The 25,551-nt window shown below is 44.7% G+C and overlaps 1 protein-coding gene across 3 annotated transcripts in view; it reads left to right on the top strand.

The window, feature by feature from the left end:
* Positions 1 to 5,468: 5,468 nt before the first annotated feature.
* Positions 5,469 to 25,551, top strand: part of LRP3 (LDL receptor related protein 3) — a 31,146-nt gene continuing 11,063 nt past the window's right edge. The window contains exons 1-4 of one of the 3 annotated variants that reach the window (XM_075433472.1): positions 5,469 to 5,586; positions 10,649 to 10,696; positions 18,383 to 18,521; positions 20,225 to 20,344. In XM_075433472.1, coding sequence (XP_075289587.1) covers positions 5,520 to 5,586; positions 10,649 to 10,696; positions 18,383 to 18,521; positions 20,225 to 20,344 — 374 coding nt within the window. In that variant the 5' untranslated portion in view covers positions 5,469 to 5,519. Of the gene's footprint in view, positions 5,587 to 10,648; positions 10,697 to 18,382; positions 18,522 to 20,224; positions 20,363 to 25,551 lie in introns of those variants that run through there. The other 2 variants (XM_075433473.1, XM_075433474.1) reach the window with 2 other exon arrangements.

The raw sequence follows: 25,551 nt of genomic DNA, 5'->3' as shown, positions 1-25,551 counted from the left end.
AAATATTTAAGGGCAAAAAGAAGAGAGAAGTGAAACGGTACTGGTCTTGGCCTGGCTTTTTTTCTTTCAGGTGTCCAGAACAACTTGCTGTCCAGTGGAGCTTAGGGATAAAGTGCAGCTTAACAATTTTGATAAGGAACCCTGGTAAACTGCCTCAAATTATGTCTGTAAGGATTAGAAAGACAATTCTAATCCTCTTCTGTAATTATGCTGCACGTTCCAAAACACTGATCTCAATAACACTTAAATACAAATGAGACCTAATTTACTTAATGGAGTGGGTTATGTAGACCTTCAGTTTTGTTAAGAGAGCTAAGTTATAAGTATAAAAAAAATTAAGACACAATTAATGCTGCCTTGATAGTAGCTACAAACACAACTGAACCCTTTCAAGAGAGAATGATTTTATTTTATTTTTCAAGCAATTACCCTAATGTAATTGCTACTCATAATCTGGTCTGCTTGATACAAATTCAGAATTTCATTGAACATTCAGAGTGTCACAAAGGAGTATCACAGTTCTGCACTCTTTTTGGAAAAATGCCTATACATTGATGATCTTCTTACAGTATTTCTCCATCAAACAATTTGGATTCGCTTTCCTGTAATACCAAGTTGCTTATATTTATTCCCATCACATTCTATAAAATGAATGTGAATTACAAAGGGGTTTTTTTCCAGCTCTTCGTAGAATACGTGAATAACAAATTCCTAAAAAAGAGTATGGAAAATAGTTCACTGTGAAGTTTAGTAATGATCTATAATGCATCAAGACAAGAGCAGCATTAAAGTCAGTGCAGCAAAGTACCCTTGAGAATGTTCTTCTCTTGCAGGGAGAGTGTAGTTGTCACTAAATGTAAAACTTATTCAGTCCACCCAGATAGTGTTGTATGGTGGTGCAGTATGAACCCTTGTAAAAATAAAAGTAGTGGCAAACTATGTGAGATTGAGACAAATAATGCGTGTTACCACACCTAATGTTTTCTCACCAATTATTCCTTAATGCCAGGTTTCAAAAGAGAACAGCGTAGGCTTGCTTATCTACACAACTCTGTACGTGCTACCTTTGCATTGAAACCGATTTATTTATGGTGAAAAAGAGACAAATGCATAGAAAGAACTTGTGGAACAGGTAAAATTATAGCCTTCGTTTAAAGAAATCTCAACCAAATTAATCCAAGGAAAGACATGCTTATGAAAGAAGCATAAGCTTTAATGAGTTACAAAAATTAGATACAGAGGGAACTGATGTGGAAAATGTTGTAAAATTACATGTAGTCAAACTAAGACAGATTACACACATGGACAGGATAAGGTTCCAAGTTATTTTAACGTTTTTAGTACTAATATTGATGAAACCCATGATCTCTTTCTCAACATTGCTGTATCATTTTATGATGTCTTCATCTTTTCACTGCATATTTTAAAAAATAACTCGTAATATCCTTTGATTACACTTGGTAAAACTTTATCAGAACTTTATTTTGGCTGACTTTTTTCTGATCCAATTCTGTCAAAAGCATTAAAATGAATGAACGTGCCCATAGCGCCAGCATACATCATGTATAGCGTCTAGTAATGAAATTTCCTAGAGCCATCTCCATACCACATGTTCTGAAATGGGATATGAAGGCTTGACACGATGGTTTAGGTTGATGCAACTCTTTTAAATTAATTTCAAAATGATCTGCAAATCATCCTGAAGTAGAGCACCTAGAATGGGTGCTGCTGGTTATGTTTTCAAGGTGTTTGGATGTTGTAATATGATCATGAATTCCCCTGTGCCAGTAGATGCTGGAGCATATGTGTATGTAATTTCATATGTAATCTTCTAATTTGTATATATATTTCTGTGAACATAAAAGCATGCGACTGAAAATCGTGTCTCTGAATTTGAAGTTAGTCTTACATGAACACTGAAGCATAAGCATAATTCTTAAACTGAGTGGGTTTTATGTTAACAACAAGTTAGTGGCATGGATAGCGTCTGCTAAAAAAGAATGTGCGTATGTCGCTTTGCTTTCAGTCCTATATAGTCTATGGTTTCAGTGAGATGCAACGGAAATTAGAGATGCACTTGTAATTATCATAAAAAGGGTTAATGCGGAATGTAGAGGTAACCAGATAGATTATTTTATTGCACTAATAGACTCACAGAGGAAAAACTCTTTTATGACACATTCCATTATTGCTGTTACAGACCCATAATTTGAAGATTGCTGCTCAAAAACCCAGACAAAATGATTTTACAATCATGGGCCCATTAAAGGTTTAAGAATTGTCTGGTTAGATTAGGAAGAATTTAGTTGTGGAAAATGTAGTGTGATTTATGCTGCTACTTAAAAAGCGCGCAGACACGTGCGCTTGTAGAGCAGGCAGCATCTGCAGAACAGCCAGGTCTCCTCCCTGCTGTGTGCGGGGCCGTCTCACCTACAGGTAAACTTTGTTTGTATTGATCTGCTTATTATTCCTGCATCTTTAGCATAGTAGATGTATTTATTTTAACATGCAGTTCTCTCATCCCAAGTAGACAAGATGTGATACTATTGATCCTCAGACCAATAATCTATTAGGCATCCATTAAGATCCAGACTGATAGACAAATGTGAGTTACAATTATTAATTCCATCGAAGGGCTGCTAAGATAAGGCACAAGTCTGTAGCTCTGTGAGGATAAGGATCACCTGAACCCCCAAGATATCACTGTAGCCACACTTTATGCTGTTGAAATAAAAAGGCCTAAAGCAGTATCTCAGTGTGCTGAGAGATGTCCTTTGGTGAACTGCAGTGCTTCCGGGCATTAAAGCCCTTAGCCTTCCGTTTCACCACTCTGCCAGAGTTTTTCACTATCAAGTAAGAATCAGCAAAAGGAAACCTCAGTCCGTGCTTTGACTTTAATGTGCTTTCTACATCCAACATGATCTTCCCGTAGACGCTCCAGAAAGCATCTGTCATTGCCCTTACAGTAGTTTCAGCCTGGCCTGGCATTTTCTCATCCATTTCTGCCTTTTCTTTCTCATCTGGAGTTTCCTTCCACATGTTATAATTTGGTCTTTTTGTCTATTTCCCTGGCCAAATCTGACTCTGAAACTTTCTGCTGAGTGGATTAATTTTAAACAAGATACGGTGCCAGGAGAGTAGCTCTGTGGAACGGCTTTATTGTAGGCATGCTTGAAAGTATTTGTTTAACTGGGCTGTGTGTTTAAAATTACAGTCAGGAGCTTATGGGCAAATGAGGATCATAGTTCTAATATTTTCAAACTGCATGGCACCACAGGTAAATCAAGTATGCTTTTCTCTCATATTTTAACCATATAAACAGACGTTTAGAATTGCGCAGCTGTTTTCCTTGATGGGGCACGCACAATTAACAAATACATGAAACGCCCTGTCCGAATGTGTTCTGGGGTCTGCATCAAACGGCCCTTTGGTGTGAGAGACCTGACAATGCACAGAGCCAGGCAAGTCACCTGTCATGGGCTCGGGAAACCCGGCTCCCCCGCAGCCACGTGCTTGCCTCCCCACAGCCACTTTTTTTATTACACAAGGTTACTAGCATTTTTGTGCGGGCTTATTTTTAACCTGTTTTTGGGCAGCACTTGATCTAAACGTGACTTTTAAGATGACAAGTCAGGAGTCTGAAACAGCACAAAGCTTTCATATAGCATAGCAACTGTAGTTTATGTTGTTGCATCTCTCTAGTGAGAATCCTACGGTGTGCGCGCTGCTAAAAGCTGATACTCACTGTTAGCAAACACCTCGGCTGTACCAGTTCCTCTTACTACTGTCTCCTGCTCTTCTTCCCCAGGAATGTTGCCGCCTCGATACGATCACCCCACCAGGTCTAGTTAGAGCAAAGAGCGGAACCCGGGCCTGTCGATGACAGAATAACTGAGTCGCTGTTGCTGTAACTGAATTGCCCCTACCGCAACTCGCCCTGGAGTGCAAGCCCGCCCGCCCCGGGAGTTCCTCTGTGTGTCGTTAGCACAGCTAGACCTTAATGTTGGATGGAAATCCCTTAAATAGGAGTTTTACTTGGGAACCGCATCCCTTTCTGGGAAGCTGGGTACAGCAACGTATGTTATTGATTGCTTTGTGATGTTGATTTTACCAGTCGATATTTAATTTAGCGATCGGATCATTTCTGTTGTAAATACCCACAGACTGCGCGTCTGGCACCTCTCTTGTGCTACAGCCACAGAATGCAAAGATGCAATTTTTTTAACGCATGCAGGGAAATTTTTCGGTGTTAATAGTGAAAGGCAGCAAGACCTCGCTTTGCCCTGGAGGATTAAACCGTGCCCGGCAGCACAGCCCTCGTTTCTGCAGTCTAAGAACTGGTGCCGTCGCGGAGCTGTTTGCTGTCGGCGGTGCCTGCTGCTGCGCGGCCGGAGCGGCAGCGCTGGGGGGGCTTTGCCCCCCGGGAGAGCGAAGCTGTGCCCCCCGCAGAGCAGCGGGTGCTGGTTTGCCGGGGGAGGAGGTGAGCACCTGCAGGCGGGAGAGCAGGGAGGAGAAGCCCAGGTGAGGCAGAGCCGGTCCATTCCAGTCACCCGGACAAGGGCGTCTGGCATCCTTCGCCGCTCTGCTCGCCGGGCTCCCGGGTGACTGTGTCGTCTTGGACGCGTGGCGCTTGGTCCGTTTCGGGCCGAACAGGGTGGGCTGAGGTCGCGCACGCTGACCCGGGCCGCGCTGACCGGCTCTGGCCACGAACGACACGTCGGTACGGCCGGAGCAGCAGGGCTTCGCGCGGCCTGCTCGGGTCGGGGCCCGTCCCTTCGGACGAGCGGCGTGCGGGAAGGGAGCGGCGAGCTGCGGGGGAGGCTCTTCGCCCGGGGCGCGTAACAGACCGCATCTGATCCGACACCGGCGACGCCTCCACTTCCGCCAGCCACGGCGGCCCCGCCAGCCCCTGCCCGCGGCCCCGCCGCACGGCGTCAGAGGGAGCGCTGGCAGCAAGGGCCGCACCGGCGCGTCCGGGCTCAGGCAGCTCCCCCGCGCCGCGGGGCCGCTTCCCCGGCACCGGGTGGCCCGCGGGGCGCCGCACCGCTGCCCCCGGCCCGGCCATGGCGGAGCGGCGCGCCCCGTGCCTAACAGGAAGCCCGGCGGCGCAGCGCGGGCGGGCTCGGCCCCCGCCTTCCCTTCCGCCCCGGGCCGGGCTCCGCCCGCGCCGGCTGGCGGCGGCCCCTCAGGTGTGCGCGGCGCGGCGGAGCGGGGCGGCGCTGCCCCGCGCTCCCCTCCCCTCGCCCCTCCGGCCCGGCCGCCGCAGCTGCACGGCGGGCCCGTCACGTGGGGCGGCGGCGCTGCGGTCCGTCCTCCTCCACCTGCCCCGGAGCGGGGAGCGCCGGCCGGCCATGGGGCTGCGGCGGCGGCCGGCGCCACTCCCGGCCCCCCGGCCTGCGGGGGCACCGCGGGCGGGCCGCGCCGCCGGCTCCCGCGGCTCGGCGTAGAGGCGAGGCGGGCGCGGCGCGGCCGCGGTTCCCCCTCCCGCGCTGAAGGGCGGGCGGCGGCGGCGACCCGCCATGGAGAAGGCGGCGGCCGCGGAGCTCCGGCAGGGCGCGCTGGCGCCGCTCACCGCCATCTGCCTGGGTGAGTGCCGGCCCGGCGCGGGGCGCGTCCGGGCGGGGGGGCGCGGGCACCTGCGGCGGGGCTGCCGGGGCCCCGAGCCCGCTGCGGGATGGTACGGGGGCGGGCGGGAGCGGAGCGGGGCGACGGCACGCCAGGCCGGGCCGACGGATCCCCCTCCCCTCCAGCTCTCTGACGGGGCGGGGGCGTCGCGGGCGCGGGTCCCTCGGGGCGCCCGGACGGGTCGCCGAGCCGGGCCGCTCCCCGGCGGCGGGGGGGCCGAGCGGAGTTCTGCCCGGTCCCGCGGGAGCCGGCCTCCTGCCCTTGGCTTTGAAAGCGCTGCGGTAACCCCGCATAGCGCCTGGGGGGGGAAGCAAAGTTTAGTTTAGACGCCGTGGGTGCCCTCTGCGGAGCTTTCGGCCTCGGGGGCGCGGTGCGGGCAGCGGCTGCCGGCAGTCACGGGGCGGCCCGCGGTGCCCCTCGCCCGCCTGTCAATGCCCGCAGGGGCCGGGCCGAAAAGCGCTTCCCGGGCCGTTCCTCCGCCGCGTCCCGCTCTCCTCCCGCCCCGCCCCTCGAAGCGCTTTGCTCTCGCTCGGCTTCGCAGCGGGTGTGAAGTTACGGCAAGGTGATGGAGCGTGTTGCCGGTTCCCAGTCTGTCAGCCCTTCCTGCCAGGGGAGGTGGTTTTTGTTAGGGAGAAGCGTTGATGCCTGTGACTGGAAGGAGCGAGCGAAAGGCCCCGCGCATTTAACAGGGCTGCGCAGAAACTGGGGAGTTATTAAAGCTGAGGGCTGCGTTGCGTGCGATGCCGGTGCAGCGGCGTTGTTGGAAGCGCTGCCGGGGCTGCGCTGGGCTCTCCTGACGGTCAGTTGTCAGCTGTCACATCTCCTCCGACTAGTGTGCGCTGAAACCACGGCTGCTTGCTAATCAAGTGGATTAGAGGTCATTTTTAATAATCCCACATGACAGTTAGTGTTCGTTACATAAATGATCAGAAATGGGTATATGCGTGGCCAGACTGCTCGTTCTATTTTTGTAAAAGTTTTTTTTTTAACATCAGTGTTTGCCTAGAAAAATGTAGGAAGTTAAAAAGCTCCTCTGGTTACTTCAAATGTATCTGTTTTAATTAACGGAAGTGCAAAGCTATCGAAACTACAAGACAGTTTGAACATCCGTTCTAGCTAGTACAACTGCTTTTTGCAGGGACTTAAAGGGATGTCGGAGATGTGCACAGCACGAGGATATCATCTGCTGCGTTGTTTGCTTAAAGTTAGAGAAAGATACAAGTTTCTGCCATATCTCTGAATTTCTTGGATTTTTTTGTTTGTTTTTTATGGCCTGGTCAGATCTTTGTTAAAGCTTTTGTTATTTAACTTAAATAGCATGGTAATTATTAAAACGGCTAGTAAGATAATAAAAGATTATGTAAATTCCAAAGTTTCTAAGTGAGAACACTTCTTGTATTTAACTGTGGGTAATGCCAGGTTGAAAGTTTAGTAGATTTCTGCTTTCTATGACTTCTAGAATTTCACTGTCTGGCTCTTCTTTTCAGCTGGAATGTTTTATTCCTATTCCTTGCACAACTGACAGTAGTGGAAGTTGAGAAACACGAGAGGTGGGAAGCTTGTAAGGTATTCTGCTTCAGTGAACCCCTAAGAATATAATGCTGCTGCTTTAACTATTTTTGTACCTTACTTCCTGCTTGTCTGTCCTTTCCTTTCGTCTTTATTTTTGGTTCTTGCTTCTTGCCATTCTCTTCTTTTACTTTTTGTTTCCCGTAGGCTGTATGTGCTGTTTGGTGTCTGTATCAATGCACTGCCACTGACCATTGGTGTATGTGACCTCGTCTGTAAACTGCTGCTCCAAAGACTGGAACTGGGTTTGTTGCAACTGTTCTTTCATGAGGCCGTTTTGCTTCTCATTCTCGAGAAATTCTGGAGGACATAGAAAGTTATCAGATAGGAAATAATGAAACCAACAAAGCTGATGTCTGTCCTTCTGGCTGTGGGAAAACCCTGGTAGCTGTCATTCGGTTTGGAGGTGCCGAGATGTAAATTTCCCTTTTGATCCAAATAACCTCTTTCCCAGCTGAAAACCTCACCCTGAGAATTATTTAGCAATCCAGACGAATGGCACAGTAAGTTTCCTATGTGGAGTTCAAGCCAACTGAAGCACTTCTGTTTTTTCTGGCTTTCCCGGAACTCTGCCCAACAGTTAAGAAAGAGAGCATCTCGAAAACTTTCTAATACACCCTCAGTCTCTCACTGGTTTTTATTTTGACAAGATTGTGTTTTGACAAGAGACAAGAAGACCAGCAGGGAATGGCTGTTCTTTCTTTTGGGCCTCTGACATTTTGGAGAGCTGAGTAGTACAGAAAATGTTGGTTTGCAGCGCTCTTGTGGTTTGATTTGATGGTCTTGAGTGAGACCAAGAGTGAGGAAAACAGATACTGGAAACTGTAAGCTTACTCAGTCACTGTGGAAAGTACCTTAGACTTTATTTTAAAGAACTGTTCTTGACTGCTGACTTCTTAGTCTGAAAGAGTTTGAAAACAAGAGCAAAGAACTTGCAATGGCAGCCAATGTATGTTTTGCAGAGATAAAAGAGCATTTTGAGGGTTGTCTTCCTTAGGTGTCTGCCAGGCCTGGCATGCAAATCTGCCTGTAACTGTCCTGGTAGCAAACTAGGGCTGTCTGTTTAACAGTCCTCGGAAGAAAGTAACCTGGCTCTGAGTCAGCTAATTCCACTCCATCATGCCCCTTGTCTTCATGCTACTTATTTCCATTTAGAGGCCATAGTGTCCCCTCATCAGCCATGCCAGGGAACCTCTGCTTGGGAGCTCGTGTTCTGCTATAGCCATCGGGAAAATTTGGGTAGGAAACATGAAAAGAGATTGTAGAATAGTACTACAGACCCAGATGTTTCCATACAATGCATCTTCAAACACTCCTTTCAGTTGTGGTAATAATAGTTATGCAGAGATTATTCATGTACTTTCTTTGGAGCAAAACAAAAATATTTTAATTTTCATGAAATTAAATTTGTGACTTAATCACTGGTTGATTTCTTCTCAGTCTTTATGACTATATTACTGTGGTTACAGGAATAGCGGCGCTTTAATACCATGTGAGAAAATGTGTCGCTGTTGTTGCTGTGATCCAAGGTTTGTCACAAACGGGCGTGCTGCTCTGTCACAGAGCAAGAGCTGACAGAGCCGAGCTGTTTCCTGGTACAGGATGGTAGTGTTGCTCCAAGGTACGCTTACTGACCTATCGGAGCAAGCTGGCGCCGCGAAACAAAGGAAATAATTACATGGCACACGTTATTATTGAATAAGAAATGTTACTGTACATTAATTATGTAATAAAATCAGTGCTGTTAAGGTCATTTGAACACTGTGTTAGTGCTTATTAACACAAATCCGCAGCTCAGGCCTGTTTCTTCTCGAGCCACAGCATACGTATGCTGCCGTTTAGTTGCCCTGCTTCCCTTGTGCGTTACTGAAAGCTCAATCCTGCAGCCTCTTGGAAGGAGTGAGACGTCTCTGCCCTTGCCCTTGTGGCAGTCCCCTGGTGCGCTCTGCACCAGGTGACAACACTGGGAGCGGTCATCCTTGCAGGTGTGGGGTCCATCGCGGTCCGTGTGCCTGCTGAAATTGCTGCCCACGTCCAGCTCCTGGAGCTCTGGCTTCAGGAAGGAGAATCCAAACTGTGGGCATGCAGACAGAATCGGGGAAGGACTGCTGTAGGCACCTGGGCTCCTGCAATTTGGTGGTAGTTCAGGTCCACCACTGACTGAAAACTGTGACTGGGCTCGAACCGGTGAGCTAAGGGATGGTCTTTCGCTTTTCTGTTTCTGCCCCTGTAGTGTTAGGTACTTTTTTCCTCTGGTGCTGGTTTAAGTTATACCAGAAGGTGGTCAAGGCGAGGGTCAATGTTTTGTGATGTGTTTGGATGGTGTTGAAAACAATGGGGGCCCGCGCTTGTGCATGCTACGCAGAGACATAAATAGTGTTAATTGTCAGCAGCTTCCTACGTGGCTGTTGGGAACAGGGACGGTTTCTCTTCCTCCCTGCTATTGTTCATTTTTTAATGATGTTTTTTACTAAATGCTGGCTAACAGATCGACTATAAAAAGATTTAGGACTTAACACATGCAAAATAAAGCCAAAATGAGCGTTTGGACTGGAATGTTGTAAATTAAGTTTTGGTAACCTTTTAAACCTTTCTAACGCTTTTAAACACTTGTCATTTTATTAATAGGCTGTCTTTGTAGGTTATAGAATACTGCTAAAATGAGAGCAGTTAATGAAATATGCTGTAATTGTTAGAGAAGTGCTTTAAAGAATGTAGGGGGAAACTGGTATGAAACTACGTGTTAACACTGACTGACTTCTGGAGCAACAATGACACAGAAGAAATTTTTTGGGGCAATAACTACTCTTACCAGATCACTCTAATAGTGTATAGTCTGAGAGGAGACTTCTGAGAAAGTGACGAGTATCTGTAAACTAATTTGCAAGTCAGATGTGTGTTGCAAGCACCACCTCATCCTGTTTTGGTTTTACCAGTGGACCTTTCTGAAAACTTCATAGCCTTTGATTAGTTAAGGTAATCATTTTGGCTCTAGCAGTTTATCTTCAAGGTGACATTTACCTGAGTGGAGGCAACTTTACTTTATTCAGAGGAGAGGTATTTAAAGATAGTAATCTCATTAGTTATTTTCCAGCATTTAAGCAGGTAAAGTGACTAGCTGTGACGATGAGTGTTTTAGTGTAATTGTTCTTCTGTCTTCCCCAATTAAAAAAAAATCCTGCAGAAGACAACTTAGACTAGATTGGCAGTTGTTTCTTTTGGTAGCTTATTTGACAGATAGCAAACTAACACTGTGTGTCGACTTTTTTTATAGCTACTGTGAAGGATAATAGTGGATTACCTGACTTGCCTGTGTAAATAAGCAAAGTTCTTGTTGGAAGACTGCAATGCATTTATATTAACACCCCAGCAAACATCTAGAAATGGTTAACTGCTGACTGCCACGCTGTGACACTGCAACCTGTCTGAACATTATTTTTCTGTCTTTACACAGTGAATCTGTTCCTGACTGGAAAAATAGAAAGTGCTGTTACCTCATTAGGTAAGACATACTTTTCTTATTTCTATTTACTGTTATTTTGAGTTGTTACTGTTTCTTCCCTGCACAAAGAGATCTTTTAATAAAACAGTTTGACCTTTGTTTGAGAGAGAGAATAACAATGACGTTTTAGGAAGTTTAGGACTTTTAAGTCTTGCTGGGGTTATAGACTCCATCAGTGTCACTGTGCTAGAAAAAAATCACAAGCTTGAGGTTAAGGTCATAGTATGTGCTGATATGTTCAGGGGAAAACTCGATGTTTAGGAAATGTGCCTGGGAATATCAAGCCAGGGACGGTGGCCCATTCCCAGGGGAGCTAAAACAAGAATGTTAAAAATGTCTCATGAATGTCAAAGTGGAAATTCAACCAGAATCGAAGCACTTTGTGTAATTTCCTGCTCTGTAGCAGTACTGTGACTTACTGACATTATGATTGCAATCAGGGTCCTCTTGGTGATAAGGGCCCTCTTGTGCCTGTCAATCCACAGTCACTTTGATAGGCATACTTTATGCCCAGAGAGGTTGCAACTTAAGTTAAAACAGAGAAACCAAATAAGGGAAATGGGAGGAAAGGATATGGGAAAATAAGAAAATAGTTCTGAGACAGTGGGTTGATGTGGGAGCTTGAGTGTTCAAGTCAACGTAGGGATTTGAAAGAAGGTTTAAATCAAGAAAAGGTAGTAACTTTGTCATTAGGCACGTTCCTTAAATTTAGCGTAGCGGAATTGTGGATGAACCATGTAGGACATGTGTTGTTTGCAACACAGTGTTTCCGTTCTTTCACTGGAAAAACATCCACAATGTCATCTATGTGCTAGTCTGTTCTGCCTGGATGGCTCTTTGGCTTTTGATGGAGTTTGGCTTCCATTGACTGTATGGTATACAAGTTTATAAAGTGTACAACAAGTAATTATACAGTGTCTGACCTAGGCTGGTGATACTGCCTCAGCCTGAAATATATAATGCTTCATTCAGTTGGCTCTGCTGCTATCTAATGCTGTTACTTTGCTAGAAACAGCGAATTGTAACATTTGGCTTTTATTCTTTCAAGTGTGCTGAAAAACTCAGAGTACTGCAGCCTTTGTATTTTCTTGTCTTAATACAGTTTTGAGTTACTTTGTTTCCTGACAGTGTAGCTGCAGCGAGGGAGAAAAATGATCGTAAAAGGTCATTGCAGAAGTGTGATCATAGAATAGTTTGGGTTGGAAGGGACCTTTAAAGGCCATCTAATCCAACCCCTCTGCAATGAGCAGGGACATCTTCAACCAGATCAGGAGATCAGGTTGCTCAGAGGCCTGTCCAACCTGACCCTGAATCTTTCCGGGGGGGTCTCCACTACACCTCTGGGCAACCTGTGCCAGGGTTACACCACTCTCATTGTAAGAAAAGTTCTTCCTTGTATCCAGTCTAAATCTCCCCTCTTTTAGTTTAAAACTGTTACCCCTTGTCTTATGACAACAGGCCCTGCTAAAAAGTTTGTTCCCATCTTTCTCACAAGCCCCCTTTAAGCACTGGAAGGCCGCAATCAGGTCTCCCTGGAGCCTTCTCTTCCCCAGGCTGAACAGCCCCAGCTCTCCCAGCCTTTCCTCCCAGCAGAGGGGTTCCAGCCCTCGGATCATTGCTGGGGCCTCCTCTGGCCCCGCTCCCACAGCTCCAGGTCTGTCCTGTGCTGAGGGCTCCAGAGCTGGATGCAGGACTCCCGGGGGGTCTCAGCAGAGTGGGGCAGAGGGGCAGAATCCCCCCTTGTCCTGCTGCCCACGCTGCTGGGGATGCAGCCCAGGGGATGGTTGGCCTGCTGGGCTGCCAGCGCACACTTCCGGGTCATGTCCAGCTTTTCATCCATCAGTTCCCCCAAGTCCTCCTGAGCAGGGCTGTTCTCAATTCCTCAATCCCTCAGCCTGTATTAATATTGGGGGTTGCCCGGACCCAGGTGCAGGACCTTGCCCTTGGCCTTGTTGAACCTCATGTGTAGCTTCTCTTAGCTGCGTGTTGGAGGATAACAGGTTAGGATAGTGCAATCGTAAGGCAGATGACCCTGCCAGGAATCATCTCACAGGAGACGTTCCTTAGGAGCCCTGATAAAAGTTGGGAGGAATGCTTGCTGTCCTAAACACGTCCTAACAAAGCAGCTTATTACAGAGTTGATCTCTGTGATAAGGTACAGAGTGGTTTCTTTTCAGAAAGCAAGTAATAGCAGAAATAATTTAAGCAACTGATGTCATCTACCTGGACTTGAGCAAACCATTTGACACTGTCCCACATGACATCCTTGTCTCAAAATTGGAGAGACAGGGATTTGATGGATGGATCACTCGGTGGATAAGGAATTGGCTGGATGGTCGCACTCAGAGAGTTGTGGTCAATAGCTTGATGTCCAAGTGGAGACCAGCGATGAGTGGCGTTCCTCAGGGATTGGTATTGGGACTGGCGCTGTTTGACATCTTTGCTGGCGACATGGACAGTGGGACTGAGTGCACCCTCAGCAAGTTTGCCAACGACATCAAGCTGTGTGGTGTGGTTGACATGCCGAAGGGAAGGGATGCCATCTGGAGGGACCTGGATGGGCTTGAGAGGTGAGCCTGTGTAAACCTCATGAAGTTCAACAATGCCAAGTGCAAGGTCCTGCACATGGGTCAGGGCAATCCCAAGCACACATATAGACTAGGCAGGGAATGGATTGAGAACAGCCCTGCTCAGGAGGACTTGGGGGAACTGATGGATGAAAAGCTGGACATGACCCGGAAGTGTGCGCTGGCAGCCCAGAAGGCCAACTGTGCCCTGGGCTGCATCCCCAGCAGCGTGGGCAGCAGGACAAGGGGGGATTCTGCCCCTCTGCCCCACTCTGCTGAGACCCCCCGGGAGTCCTGCATCCAGCTCTGGAGCCCTCAGCACAGGACAGACCTGGAGCTGTGGGAGCGGGGCCAGAGGAGGCCCCAGCAATGATCCGAGGGCTGGAACCCCTCAGCTGGGAGGAGAGGCTGGGAGAGCTGGGGCTGTTCAGCCTGGGGAAGAGAAGGCTGTGGGGAGACCTTAGAGCAGCTGCCAGTGCCTGGAGGGGCCTACAAGAAAGCTGGAGAGGCACTTTTGACAGGGGCATGGAGTGACAGAAGAAGGGGTAAAGGCTTTAAGCTGAAAGAAGGTGGATTTAGATTGGATATGAGAAAGAAATTCTTTACTCTGAAGGTGGTGTAACCCTGGCACAGGTTTCCCAGAGGAGCTGTGGCTGCCCCCTCCCTGGCAGTGTTCAAGGCCAGGTTGGATGGGGCTTGGAGCACCCTGGGCTGGTGGACGGGGTCCCTACCCACGGCAGGGGTGTTGGAACTAAATGATCTACAAGGTCCCTTCCAACCTAGATAATTCTATGACAATGAGTTCTGGAGAATGCAGGGCGAGCCACCATCTTGGATATGTTTGTGTAATGACTTTAAGCCATAAAAGCTGCTGCTGCTGACAGGGAGCAGTTCTCCCACTGAGCCCTGCTTCCCCGGGCTCACGGTAAGCCAAGTCAGCCTGTTGATCCAGCGGAGCACGAGCTCAGATTTTGGAAGATCAGCGTGTTGAACCCTTGGGCTGTGCCTTTGCTGCTTCTGATATCGGGGGCAGAAGCAGCCTGCTGGAGACTGGATGGAGTGAAGGGGAGCCTGAAGTCTTTTTTCCTCCACATGCGTAAGGGGTCTGCATTAAGCAATGTCTGCAAGCTCTCCTTGAAGGGGGCATTTGGAGAACTTGGGGAGAGTTTCCTTCTGACCCTGACATAGCTACTGAGGAAGTGTATGTTGCCACGCATTTGGTTTTGACAGAGGGTTCCTTGTGGCAGGTACAAACCATCCTTTATCCTGGAGCAGATGGTTGGGGATGTGTCCCCTGGGACTGGGACAGACCCTGGGGCATCACAGAAGGGTGTGAAATTGCAAGATTTATTTTCTGCTGGGATTATCTGGAAATTTATCCCTGCACAGCTTAGTGCCCCCAGCGCTGTCCTCTGGTGGAGGTCGAAGTCTGTTCTGTTGCAGTCGCTTTTGCAAAGATAGGAGTAATATTGTTCATGTAAAGTTCTGGAAACTTTCTTGCAAGTACTTGTGGCATATTTAACTGGCAGGGGAAATCTGCTGCTGTTTACAGTAGAAGAAATCCATTTGATTGTTACAGAAAGAGCCTCATTAAAATTTATGCCTGCTTGACAGAAACCTTCTCAACTCAAACCTCTTCTGGAATTTGTTTAAAGTTTTCTTTTTTTAAATCTATAAAAGATAAATTGTTGTCTGTCTTCAGAATTTATTTCTTTTTAAAGCACCATTGCAGTAAGATTTTTGTGGGGTTGGTTGGCCAATCCAGGGGTTGGTATTCTCTTAAGTTTCTTCAATAATCCTAAATGTGGAAAATGTGAGCCGTTGGAGGCTTTTAGTACACTGGGTTTTCAATAACCTTCTGGGTTTGTGCAGAAAGGTTGCGGAAAAAGTGTTACAGAACAACTGCTGAAAAAAAGTTATCACTGCTCGTCCTTGCGTGTGTCGCTGATGATAAGGCCCTCAGAATCCAGGACTGTACCTTTCTATTTAGAGACTTCCATTTCCTTTAGATGTTTTGGCAATTTGGAAAGGCTTTTGTTTGTTTTCCTTAAGGAATCACGCTGTCACGCCAAAGCCCAGCTGAATACCCCAGTGCTTAACGCCTGTATGTGATTCTGTGAGCTTCCCGGCGGAGCTGAGGACGGGTGTGGGGCCCCCTGATTGACACTGAAACCCCAACAGCACGAAATTGTGCCCTCGTGTGGTGAGCACTGTTTTGTTGCCAGCACTGAAGGCTTTGTTTAGTGCAGGTTTTTCTTTCAAAATTTCTGTAGGTGAAAGGACAGCTGCTGAAAGCAGTGCTCAGATACTTCACCTTGTCTGCCACACAGCAGCCAGTGCACAAGGAGTAGAGAGGCAGACAACTGGTTAGGAAGGAGATCTATTGATTTATTGCAAGTACCGTAGTAATGAGCAGTGTTGGGAAATGAAAGGCATCAGAAGCATAAGGCAATTACGTGAGGTTTGGGTAGACGCAACAGTAGTTCTTTGGGAGGCGGTGGGGTGGTGTCCAGTTTGTCCCAATAAGAGACTGTGGATATATCCTTAAAATATTGTAATTATGTTTTGGCAATGAGAATTCAGATTAGTGGTCTATTCAAATCAGGAGCCTTTGTAAGAGCAAAGCAGTTGTCCTTTTAATTTTGAATAGGACAAGTCTGAAATGCTGGTTGTGTGTCAGAGGGGTAAAGCCATGGGCAGGTATTGGGCAGCAATGACCATTGCCAGATGAACTGCCCAAAACGGCATATAGTGTCAGTGCAGCCCTTACCTTGCTTATGTCCTTAGATTTTCACAGCTACAGTTCTTCTGTTACAGCAGAAAATCTTTTTCTTTTGTCTGTTATTTCCATGTCCCATGTTCGTAGCAGATGTGCAGTGTTAATAAGAAAAAGCATTTCTCACTGAGAACCTGGGCAGTTGTGTTACATCAGGTCCACCGCTTACAAATTAGGGGACTGTACGCTATCGCAAAAGAGGAATACTAGTGATGTTACTCAAAAAAGGCTGGGATACTTCAAATAACTATTGCTCAGGATCTTTGTCAATACTTCACAAAACCAAGAAACAACTATTTGGGAGAATAATAGCTCTGTTTAACTGCACTGATGAATGTGCAAGTGGAAGTGCTCGTGTGGAGTCACCAGCCTGTCAATGGGACTTCCTCAGAACGGAAACTGAAATAAGCTTTGTGAAATTATGATTCTGTCCTCTGTTCTAATGCATATACTGTGAATAAGGGATATTAATCCAGAACAGTATTTGGTACACGCGGAACAGAAATATTTGCAGAGCTGTTGCTGGAAGCCTCTGGGCGGTGCTGTCTGGTGTATTTGCTCTTTCTGCTTTGTGCATTCTATTTACTTCCCATTGAGAAGTTTTAGTAATTTGGCAGTTCCGAAATGCAGATTTCCAGTTCCTTTTATGTGGTTGCTAGCTCTAGGTCCTATTACGCTGCTGTGATAAGTTGATGCAGTGACAAGTGTGTGGAGGCACACATTTAAAGACATAAACAAACTGAGAACTGGGGTTGAAAAGTCCTGTGGATCTTACATTTGCTTTTATAATCCTATAATTGCATCTGCTTCTTGGTATTTTGCCAGCATCTAGTGTACAGCCTCTCTGTTTTTTTGAAATGTGATGACAAAAGTGTTGTTGTTTTTCATAACTGCTTTACTGCAAAATACTTGCGTGGAAAATAGGTATTTTTCTAGTGTTTATGTAATCTGTATGCTTTTGTGGCCTTTGAAACTAGTAGGAATTACATGCATGTGTTTCAGTGGAATGCCCTGCTTGGAGAGTAAAAATACTGGCTTTTTATATGTTTTGCCTCAGGTAAGTTACTCGCCTCATGCTTTCTATATTCTTGTGGCTCTTGCTTCGAAAGTGCTTACTGTGAACAAACGGAATAGTGCCAGGCACAGGCTTACTGGTGGGGGGATACTGCAGCCTGGCCCTGGCCCCAGCCAGAGCTCCGCAGGCAGCCCTGCCGCCTGACCTGATGGCAGCTGGGCAGCTTTGCTGGCGCTTCGTCACCCCATCCCTCCAGCGCAGCTCAATCCGAGCCTGACTGTGAATTGGAAAGGATGTGTTCATGTGGCTGAATTTCAAGCAATACTGTAAATCTGTGATTTCTGGTGCAATGTAGTTGGATGCGTATGTGTATAAGGAAACGAGGTATAGAAAACCTTTTTTTTTCCTTGCCACCTTTTTAAGCTGCGAGACAGTAAACTTCTGTCAAAAATTAGAATATTCAGCAGCAATCCACCAATCATGGTCTAGATATTAATTTGTTTTAAAAATGGTTTCAAAAATATTTTTGGAGAATATTCGGAACAGCTATTGCATTACACAGAATTTCCCCTCTCATAGTCCGCTGAGAGTACGTTTTCGCATCAGAACAGCTTTCCCACTTGTCCTTGGAACATTTAACTTTCATTTTTGAATTGCTTAATTACAAATTATGAGTACTTGATGTAGCCTTAATTGGCCTACTGTTTTCCATAGGAAGAACTGGAAGTGCTTTGAAAATACTGAGCTTTATTTAGCCCTGTTTGCTCCCTTCCCTGTCTGGAAAATTTCTCCTATATATGGGAGTTCAGAAGGAATTTAGAGTACTTAGTAATGTTCAGTGAAGACATTTGACGTTGGAGTCCAGTTTACTTTTTTGTTGGGGATTTTTTTTAACCATTACAAACTTTTCAGGTCTGTCATAAGGTTAGGAGAATAAGAACATGTCCAGGAACATGTACTAGGTACTTTACACTTAATATGCATCTTCTTCAGTTGCTGTGTGACATACCCAGGCTTAGGGAAGCTGGTAAGAAGGATTTTTATATTATGTCCTCTTGGCAGATCCATGCAGTAATATTGATTGTAGCCTTTGGTAGATTCATACGAGGTTATTGATTTATCCTGCATTGAAATGCAGGTTATGCTTACCTACACTTAGAGTGGGTGTCTTAATTAAAAAACGAGGCAGGGAAGAAAGCAGTAAGAGGACAGAACTGTTGATTTTCATTTGTCTGCAATCCCCAGAAACTGATGAAAGCTCTTGTAGCTAATGTGAATTGTTGATTAGGCAAAGCATTAACGATAATATTTTTCCCCCTTATTAACAGCTGCTTGCAGTGGAGGACTGGAACAGCACACAGAGAGACGGGGAGTCATCTATAGTCCTTCTTGGCCGTTGAACTATCCTCCAGCTGTAAACTGCAGCTGGTACATTAAAGGAGATCGTGGAGATATGATAACAATTAGGTATGGTTTGATATTCCGTGGAGATAAAGAATTGCTTTGCTGAAATTCAACAAAATGTGAGTTCTTATCTGATATAGCAGTATGAGGCTGTTTGTCAGAGCTACGAGATGATCGAAGGAAGCTGAAGCTGGTTACACTGGAGCACGGTAGCAGGTTGGGCACCTCTCTCGTTTTAGAAATGTTCCACTGTGTCTTGTTTCTGTAGGCTATTTCTGACATCCGTTATTACATATGCAAGATACTTGTAGTCTTTTAATGTATTTATCTTCACAATACCTGTGTGAGATTTCATCCACCTCTGATAGATGAGGAGGTAGGAAAGAGTGATATATTTACTCACATTAAATAGTCCCCTTCCTCTTCATTGCTTATGAATAGGAATAGGTGAAGGCTGTAAAACCTGGAACAGCCTCAATGGGGTACGTAAAACTCTTAGAGAAAAAATGGCTTTTTCTGTCATGTCTTGGAATGGTGCTATGTTTAATTGACAGTTGAAGATAATCATTGCTTATTGTTACTTGTTAACCAAAGGACACATGCTTTTCTGCTTAATATTTATTTCCAACAGAATTAAATAATAAATGGCATTTGTGGCACAATTTCAGCTGATTCTATAAAAAGACTGTTCAGAAAAGACAAGAATATATTACAGATGGTTTGTTAATAATGTTTAGGCTATAATATCAGCATACTGCAAATTTGCTTCATTTCTCTGGGCTAATCATAGTATCCTTCTCAAACCAAGAATTTCTTATTTAAAAAATGAAAAAAAAAAAGCAAACCAAGGAAAGGGTTTTTTGTTTGGTTTTTAGTACTGTTGTATTTGACACCATCTGCTCATTCTTTGCTCAGCTGCTTAAAAGGACTGCAAACCTCTTCAGCTGCAGATGCTCAGCAATTAAGAACAAATCTGCTACAGATGGAGTAATAGGAGGGCTCCACCATCCGTAGTTCAAAATAGGAACTACTTGTCAAAAGTAAGGAAGTAGATACCTGCCAGCATTTGAGATCCATAAATAGAAACATGCTTTTAGACCCCATTAAATTGTATTGAACTTGGGGAATTTGTTTCAAGGCAAAGATTGTTGCAAACTCTGAGGAAGCATGCAAATGAGAGACAGGACTTGGCTCTGGAGAATAGCACTGCAGTTTATGCTATGAAAACATCTCAGAACTCCCAGTTAGAATTAGGGTTCTCTTCTGCAAGTATGAGAGTAACAGAGGCTAAAGAAGTAAAGGAAAGTGAGATGAAGAGACTGCTAATAATGTGTGTATACAGTTTAGGTGTGTGCACAGCAATAAGATTCAAAAGATTTCATCTTAATGGGATTGTTTTCTATCCCTGGATACACAGCCATATCCTGCCCTCCTATGCACATGCAAACAACGGGAACTATGTGTTTACATCCTAGGAGCAGTGTTGTGGTGTTACATTTCTGACTATAAATGTATTTGGAATGACTCACGCCGGTGGGTGAAATGCAAAATGTTACAGCATCTGAGGATTTCTTTAGGAGGTTGTAGCCCTCGTAATGCCAAGGACGTAAAAGAAGCAGCTGACTTGCCTAGGCTAGCATGTTAGAGGCAAACTGGGAAAGAGGGTTCAAATACAAACAGCTTTACCTCTTAACAGTTGGGTGTGCTTCTTCTCCTAACAGTGTGCGGAGAAGGGCATAAAAGAGTAGCATTTTTATTTTTCTTAGGAAAATCAAACACAGTTCTTGTGATACCATCTGGATTTTGAAAGGTTTAAAAAATACCCCACCTCCTTCGTGTGATGTTACACTGAATGCTTTTCCTTTGATCTTGATTTCTCATGGACGGTAAGACAGCAACGTTATGTAAGTATCATATTTGAGATACAGCAGGCATCATGAAGGGATAAAAATGCAACTGAAAGTAGTTTTAATCTCTGAAACATTTGCAGTTGGTGGTCGTTTTTTATAAACCTATTATTCAGCAGCTTTCAATAGAACAGTGCCCAGATCTACATGTGGATGTAAGATGCTGGCTGCTGCGGGCACGTCCTTTAGAAGCTTTGTCTTAATACCTACTTTTCATGTGTGTGTGTTGATTTTCTTCATATCCGCACATTTCCATGCTTACTGTTTTGCTTTATAGTTTACTTTTTTAGAAATCCTTGGGGGAGACTTCACAAGAACAGGGAAATATATGTTCTTTCTGCTTATACCTCTTTGTTAATTATGCACATTTCAATACTTTCTTCCAAGTTTGTGTGGTTGGTGGAATGGTGCTGTTGAGACCTGGGAACAAGTATGTAGCTACTCTTTATCAGGACTATATTGTGTCACTTTAGATTCAAGTAATCAGTCTGTTAGTTATTGTTTTGGAAACTACTTGATTTTTCCTCCCATTTTCTCTGTTTTTATGCCTGTTTTTACAGAGGACTACATAAAAATCCTGTAAGACCAGATAAAGATGTCATATGCAGTAACTATCTTAGTACTGTCCTTTACAGGCTTTGTATGTGTATGTTTCCTCATATCAGAGAAAAAGCTCAAAATAATTTTTGTTTAGCAGTTGCAGTTACCTGGTGGTTGAACTAACCCGACGAGGACAGAGTATGAATTAATTGCGTTTTATTATAAGAATTTATGGGGCTGACAGTAAAACGTTCTCCATGTTCAGAGTTCAAGATAAGAGTGTTGAAAAGTGATCTAATTAGCGACCTGATCAAGCTGTCTCCTATTAATTGAGGCAAGGGAGGGAGGATCACCTTCATTGGCTTTCACTTCAGTGACTGATGTCACTGGCTTTGAAAAAAGAAATTTTTGGATACCATCGGAGTTTCAATTTCTGAGTAAAACTGAGGCCTGTTCGTGTAAAGGCTTGCTGGTCTGTAATTGTACGAAGGATTAAAGGGACTGCTTCATATTATATTTACAAAACTCGCAGTGTTTCAGAACTTGACATTAATTGGAAAAAACTCATAATAGCCATTTATTTAATTGTTGCGTGTGCTCAGCTTCTGAAAACACAGCCCCTGTGCCTCTTGCCTGAGGTTACACAGTTAGCTGGTGCTTGGGAGCTGGGAGTAGACTGGAGCTTTCCTGACTTCCAGGTCCTTGTTCTTCAGTGGTTAAGCAGAAGTTTTTAATGAGCCAATTAAGTCATCAGTTGTTCACAGTCTGCACTTGCTGTGAGAGGTTGGCAAATAGAAGTAACTTTTCTTGCTTAATTGGCTGGTCTGTTTTATTTTTGGACTGTGGTCTACTGATCTACCCGTAATATTTATTCTCCAATTTTTTAATGAGTTTATAGGGCCAAATTGGACATGTATTTTTTTATTTATTTAATAATTACTTTCATTCAGGTTTTACATCTGCTGGGCCTCCAACAGTTTACCCTTTTTTGTTTGTTTTACTGATAATCCCATGTTTGTCCTTTTCCAGTTATTAAGAATGGGGGTTTTTTTGCTTTAATTTGTAGTTGCTCATGCTTAAATTACTGAAAGGGTTGTAGGGAATTCCCGACATTATTTATGGAAGTACTTTTTTTATTTTTTCCTAGCTGCTACTGCTCCTTTCAGGGCAGAAGGCAAAAAGCTTAGCTCTGCTAAGCAGCAGTTTTGCAGGTAGCACTTTTTTTTTTTAATTTTCAGGGTATAAATGAGTATTTATGATAAACTGGTTTAAAGAAGTTCTTTCTAGCAACGTAAAAATACTTGACAGTTAATAGGAAAATATAATTGTAGGCTACTGTTGCTTCACTTGAGTAATTTTACAGGGAAGATCTGATATATGTTGATCCTGTAATTTTCTGTAAGCTCCTGGAGTCCTGCTCAGTGTTGGAGGTAACCTTGTTTCAGTATCATACCACTGAAAGAAAAATCAGATGATTTTTCCTATTTCTGCAGAATTCTGTAAAAACAGATTTAGTGCTGCATTTTTCAGTTCACATTGAGTTCTTCTGATCCTCAGAGTTTGAATGCTTCCAGTGCTTGATAGACTATTCTTGTACTAAATTAGGGGATTTTTTTTTTTTTTAATAAGAAATTAGCTGCGGAAGAAGCGTTCCAAAAGCAAGATAACTGGAGTTACTGCTTTTGAATAGCATCTTTCAGAAGAAACGAAACCTGCAAAATTTGGTCCGATAACTTTGATCTTTTGCACCAGTCTCCTCCTCTATTCTTGTATTGTGTTGGAGATCACAGGTAACAGTGACAACAGCCTAAGGGACAAAGCATTTTAAGGGATGTTCTGCGTGTTAGTGATGGGTTCTGTACTTTGTTAACATTGCAGTTCTAAGTGCTGGAAACACCAGCGTCTGGCTCCTACAGTATTGTGCCTGAATGCTCCTCCTCTCCCTGCCCTCTGAATTAGGGCTGTTTGCTCTGGTCGTGGAGAGAAATAAAAGCCTGGAGGAAAGCTGGGTTCTCCTTCCCTTCATCATCGAGCACTGAGATGCCAGAGCGGAGGAGTATTGCCCTATAAGCAAAGCATCCCATGGAGCAGATGCGGTGCCGTGGGGAGGGCTGTAGTTGAGGGCGCAAGGACCGGAGTTTAGTGCCACTGTGCACTGCAGCTTGCATCCTTGGTAGGATGGATCTCTGGATCCACATCCCACTCCTTGAGACACATGTTTTGCTGGAGGGGGTTAGTGACTGAACTGACCCTGCTTTTGCTTTTCCACCCAAACTCTGTGCTTCCCTGCCCAAGATGTTTAAAAATACCACAGTACTGTCTGGTGCTGTGTGAGATATGGATGACATTATCCATTAGTACTCTCGGTTTCGGTACCACTTGATTCTGTTTCTTGTTTTAGTCACAGAAAGTGACATGGGTTTTGGATACAGAGGCCCTGAGACCTCTCTCAAGAACCGTAGCTACAGAATTCATTGAGTAGTTTTCCAAAGACTGTAAGATGTTTGTACAGTCCGACAAAACAGTAGGAGCACAAGACTTTGTCCCTTATTTCCACTGCATACCCTCAGTCATTCAACCACTGGGCAAATTCTTTTGCATTCTAGTTTGAGAAAGTTCAGTGGAATAAGTAAATATCCCTGCGCTGTATTTTGTGGGTAGCAGGATTAAATTGTTCTTCAGAAGACTGTAACAACAGCAGCGCTAGATCTAATTACAGATGATGAAAGAAGCGAAGTAGCGGAGGCTGAACGCACTGTTCAGGATTCTTAGGTAAAACAGATCAGTGGGCTATTTTATGCCAGATTAGCCTGGCGGAAACTTCTTACACAAAACCTTGTTGTTCCAAATGCATTATAAAATGAAAACCAATTTTATATATATATATATATATATGTACGTGCACACATACATATGCATCTTGTTTTGTGTTTCTTTACAAAGGAGTATTCTTTGTGGTACGGTTGGTTGATGGCTCATTCAAGTATGTCATGCTTTTGGTCTTGAGTGAAAATTGCGATCAGTTTAAATGGGGCAAAATTTGATTCTGTTGGAGATGGTAAAACTGGAAAGGGTGCTGGAGTGGAATGACAATGCATTAACTGAAGCAAAACTTGTTCAAAATATGTCTGTTGATCAGTTTGCATGAGGTAGAACACAATTGCTTTGATTTTGCTTTTGCCCTTGGAAGAATAAATTTTGTAACTGCTATGGTATCTATTATATATAAAACCTTACATCAGAACTAGAACATCTGTATTTCAGAAAAGTTGTGTTTATTCAATGGTGTTTGAAACTTCTAGGCACCTGTGGGATTTTTTAAAAAGAGTTCATTCTTGTGAATATTCTGTATTACCCTTTTTTTGAATACTAAGGCATTTGTTTCGGTAGCTCCTGCATCCCTGAGAGGCATGGTGTTTTCAGGGTGGCTGTTAAATATGATACTTCCTTGCAAGTCTGTTCTGCCTCATCACACTTGTACTCAGTCATTCCTGTGGCTAAAGCTTGGATTCCGTAGTGGAGAAGTGTGGGATTCTGCTCTGCATCTATTTCAGATCCACAGCTGACACTCAGGAAAATCATTTATCCTCTGTATGCCTGTGCTTCCACTTTGGAAGGTGAGACTAAAGCTTCTTCCTCCTCCACACCCTTTATAATAAACCAAAAAACTGCTCTTTATTAGCAGTGTATGATACTACATTCAGAAGGTGCAAGTAGAAGGTATTGTTCATTATACCCAGTGTGGGCTTTCCAGAGGTATTGCTGTCATCTGCAGAGAAGTTTGTAAATAAGCCGTGTGCGTGTAGCTGACTTTTCTGTACTTTTCCTTTGTGTGAATCTTAAAAGTATTAAACCTTTTCTTTATAATGAAATGCATTTTCATGTAAGGTGCAGACAACTTATTACATAGGCAAATTCTCCCCTGCGTACGTGCAGTCTGTGTAACAACACTACAGGTGAATTATTTACCTGATAGACAAAAACAGCTCTTTTCAGCAAAATGGGGAAAAAAGGGTGGCTGTGGGACTTGGCTGGAGTGCTAGGAGCTGGGTAGGATAGCAGAACAAATTGTTTAGCTCTTTAAGGTTGGTCCTGGTACATCTAAAATAACTACAGAAGTAAGAGGAAAACTGGAAAAAGGGAAACATTGTGCCCCTTTTCAGAAAGGGTGGAAAGGAGGACCCTGGAACTACCAACCTGTCAGCCTCACCTCTGTGCCTGGGAAGATCATGGAACAGATCCTCCTAGAAGATATGCTAAGGCACATGGAGGCCAGGGAGGTGATTTGAGACAGGCAGCATGGCTTCACCAAGGGCAAGTCCTGCCTGACCAACCTAGTGGCTTTCTATGATGGTGTAACAACAAGGGTGGACAAGGGAAAACCAATGGACGTCATCTATCTGGATTTTTGTAAAGCCTTTGACGTGGTCCCCTACAACATCCTTCTCTCCAAATTGGAGAGCCATGGATTTCATGGGTGGACTGTTCGGTGGATAAGGAATTGGTTGGATGGTCGCAGCCAAAGGGTAGTGGTCAACGGCTCAATGTCCAGATGGAGACCAGTGATGAGTGGAGTCCCTCAGGGGTCCATACTGGGACCGGTGCTGTTCAATATATTTATCAATGACATGGACAGCGACATCGAG

This window comes from Opisthocomus hoazin, chromosome 12, assembly GCF_030867145.1.
Source record: "Opisthocomus hoazin isolate bOpiHoa1 chromosome 12, bOpiHoa1.hap1, whole genome shotgun sequence".
Lineage (NCBI taxonomy): Eukaryota > Metazoa > Chordata > Aves > Opisthocomiformes > Opisthocomidae > Opisthocomus > Opisthocomus hoazin.
Note: the sequence above shows the minus strand (reverse complement) of the source record. Positions and strands in the feature narration are given on the sequence as shown.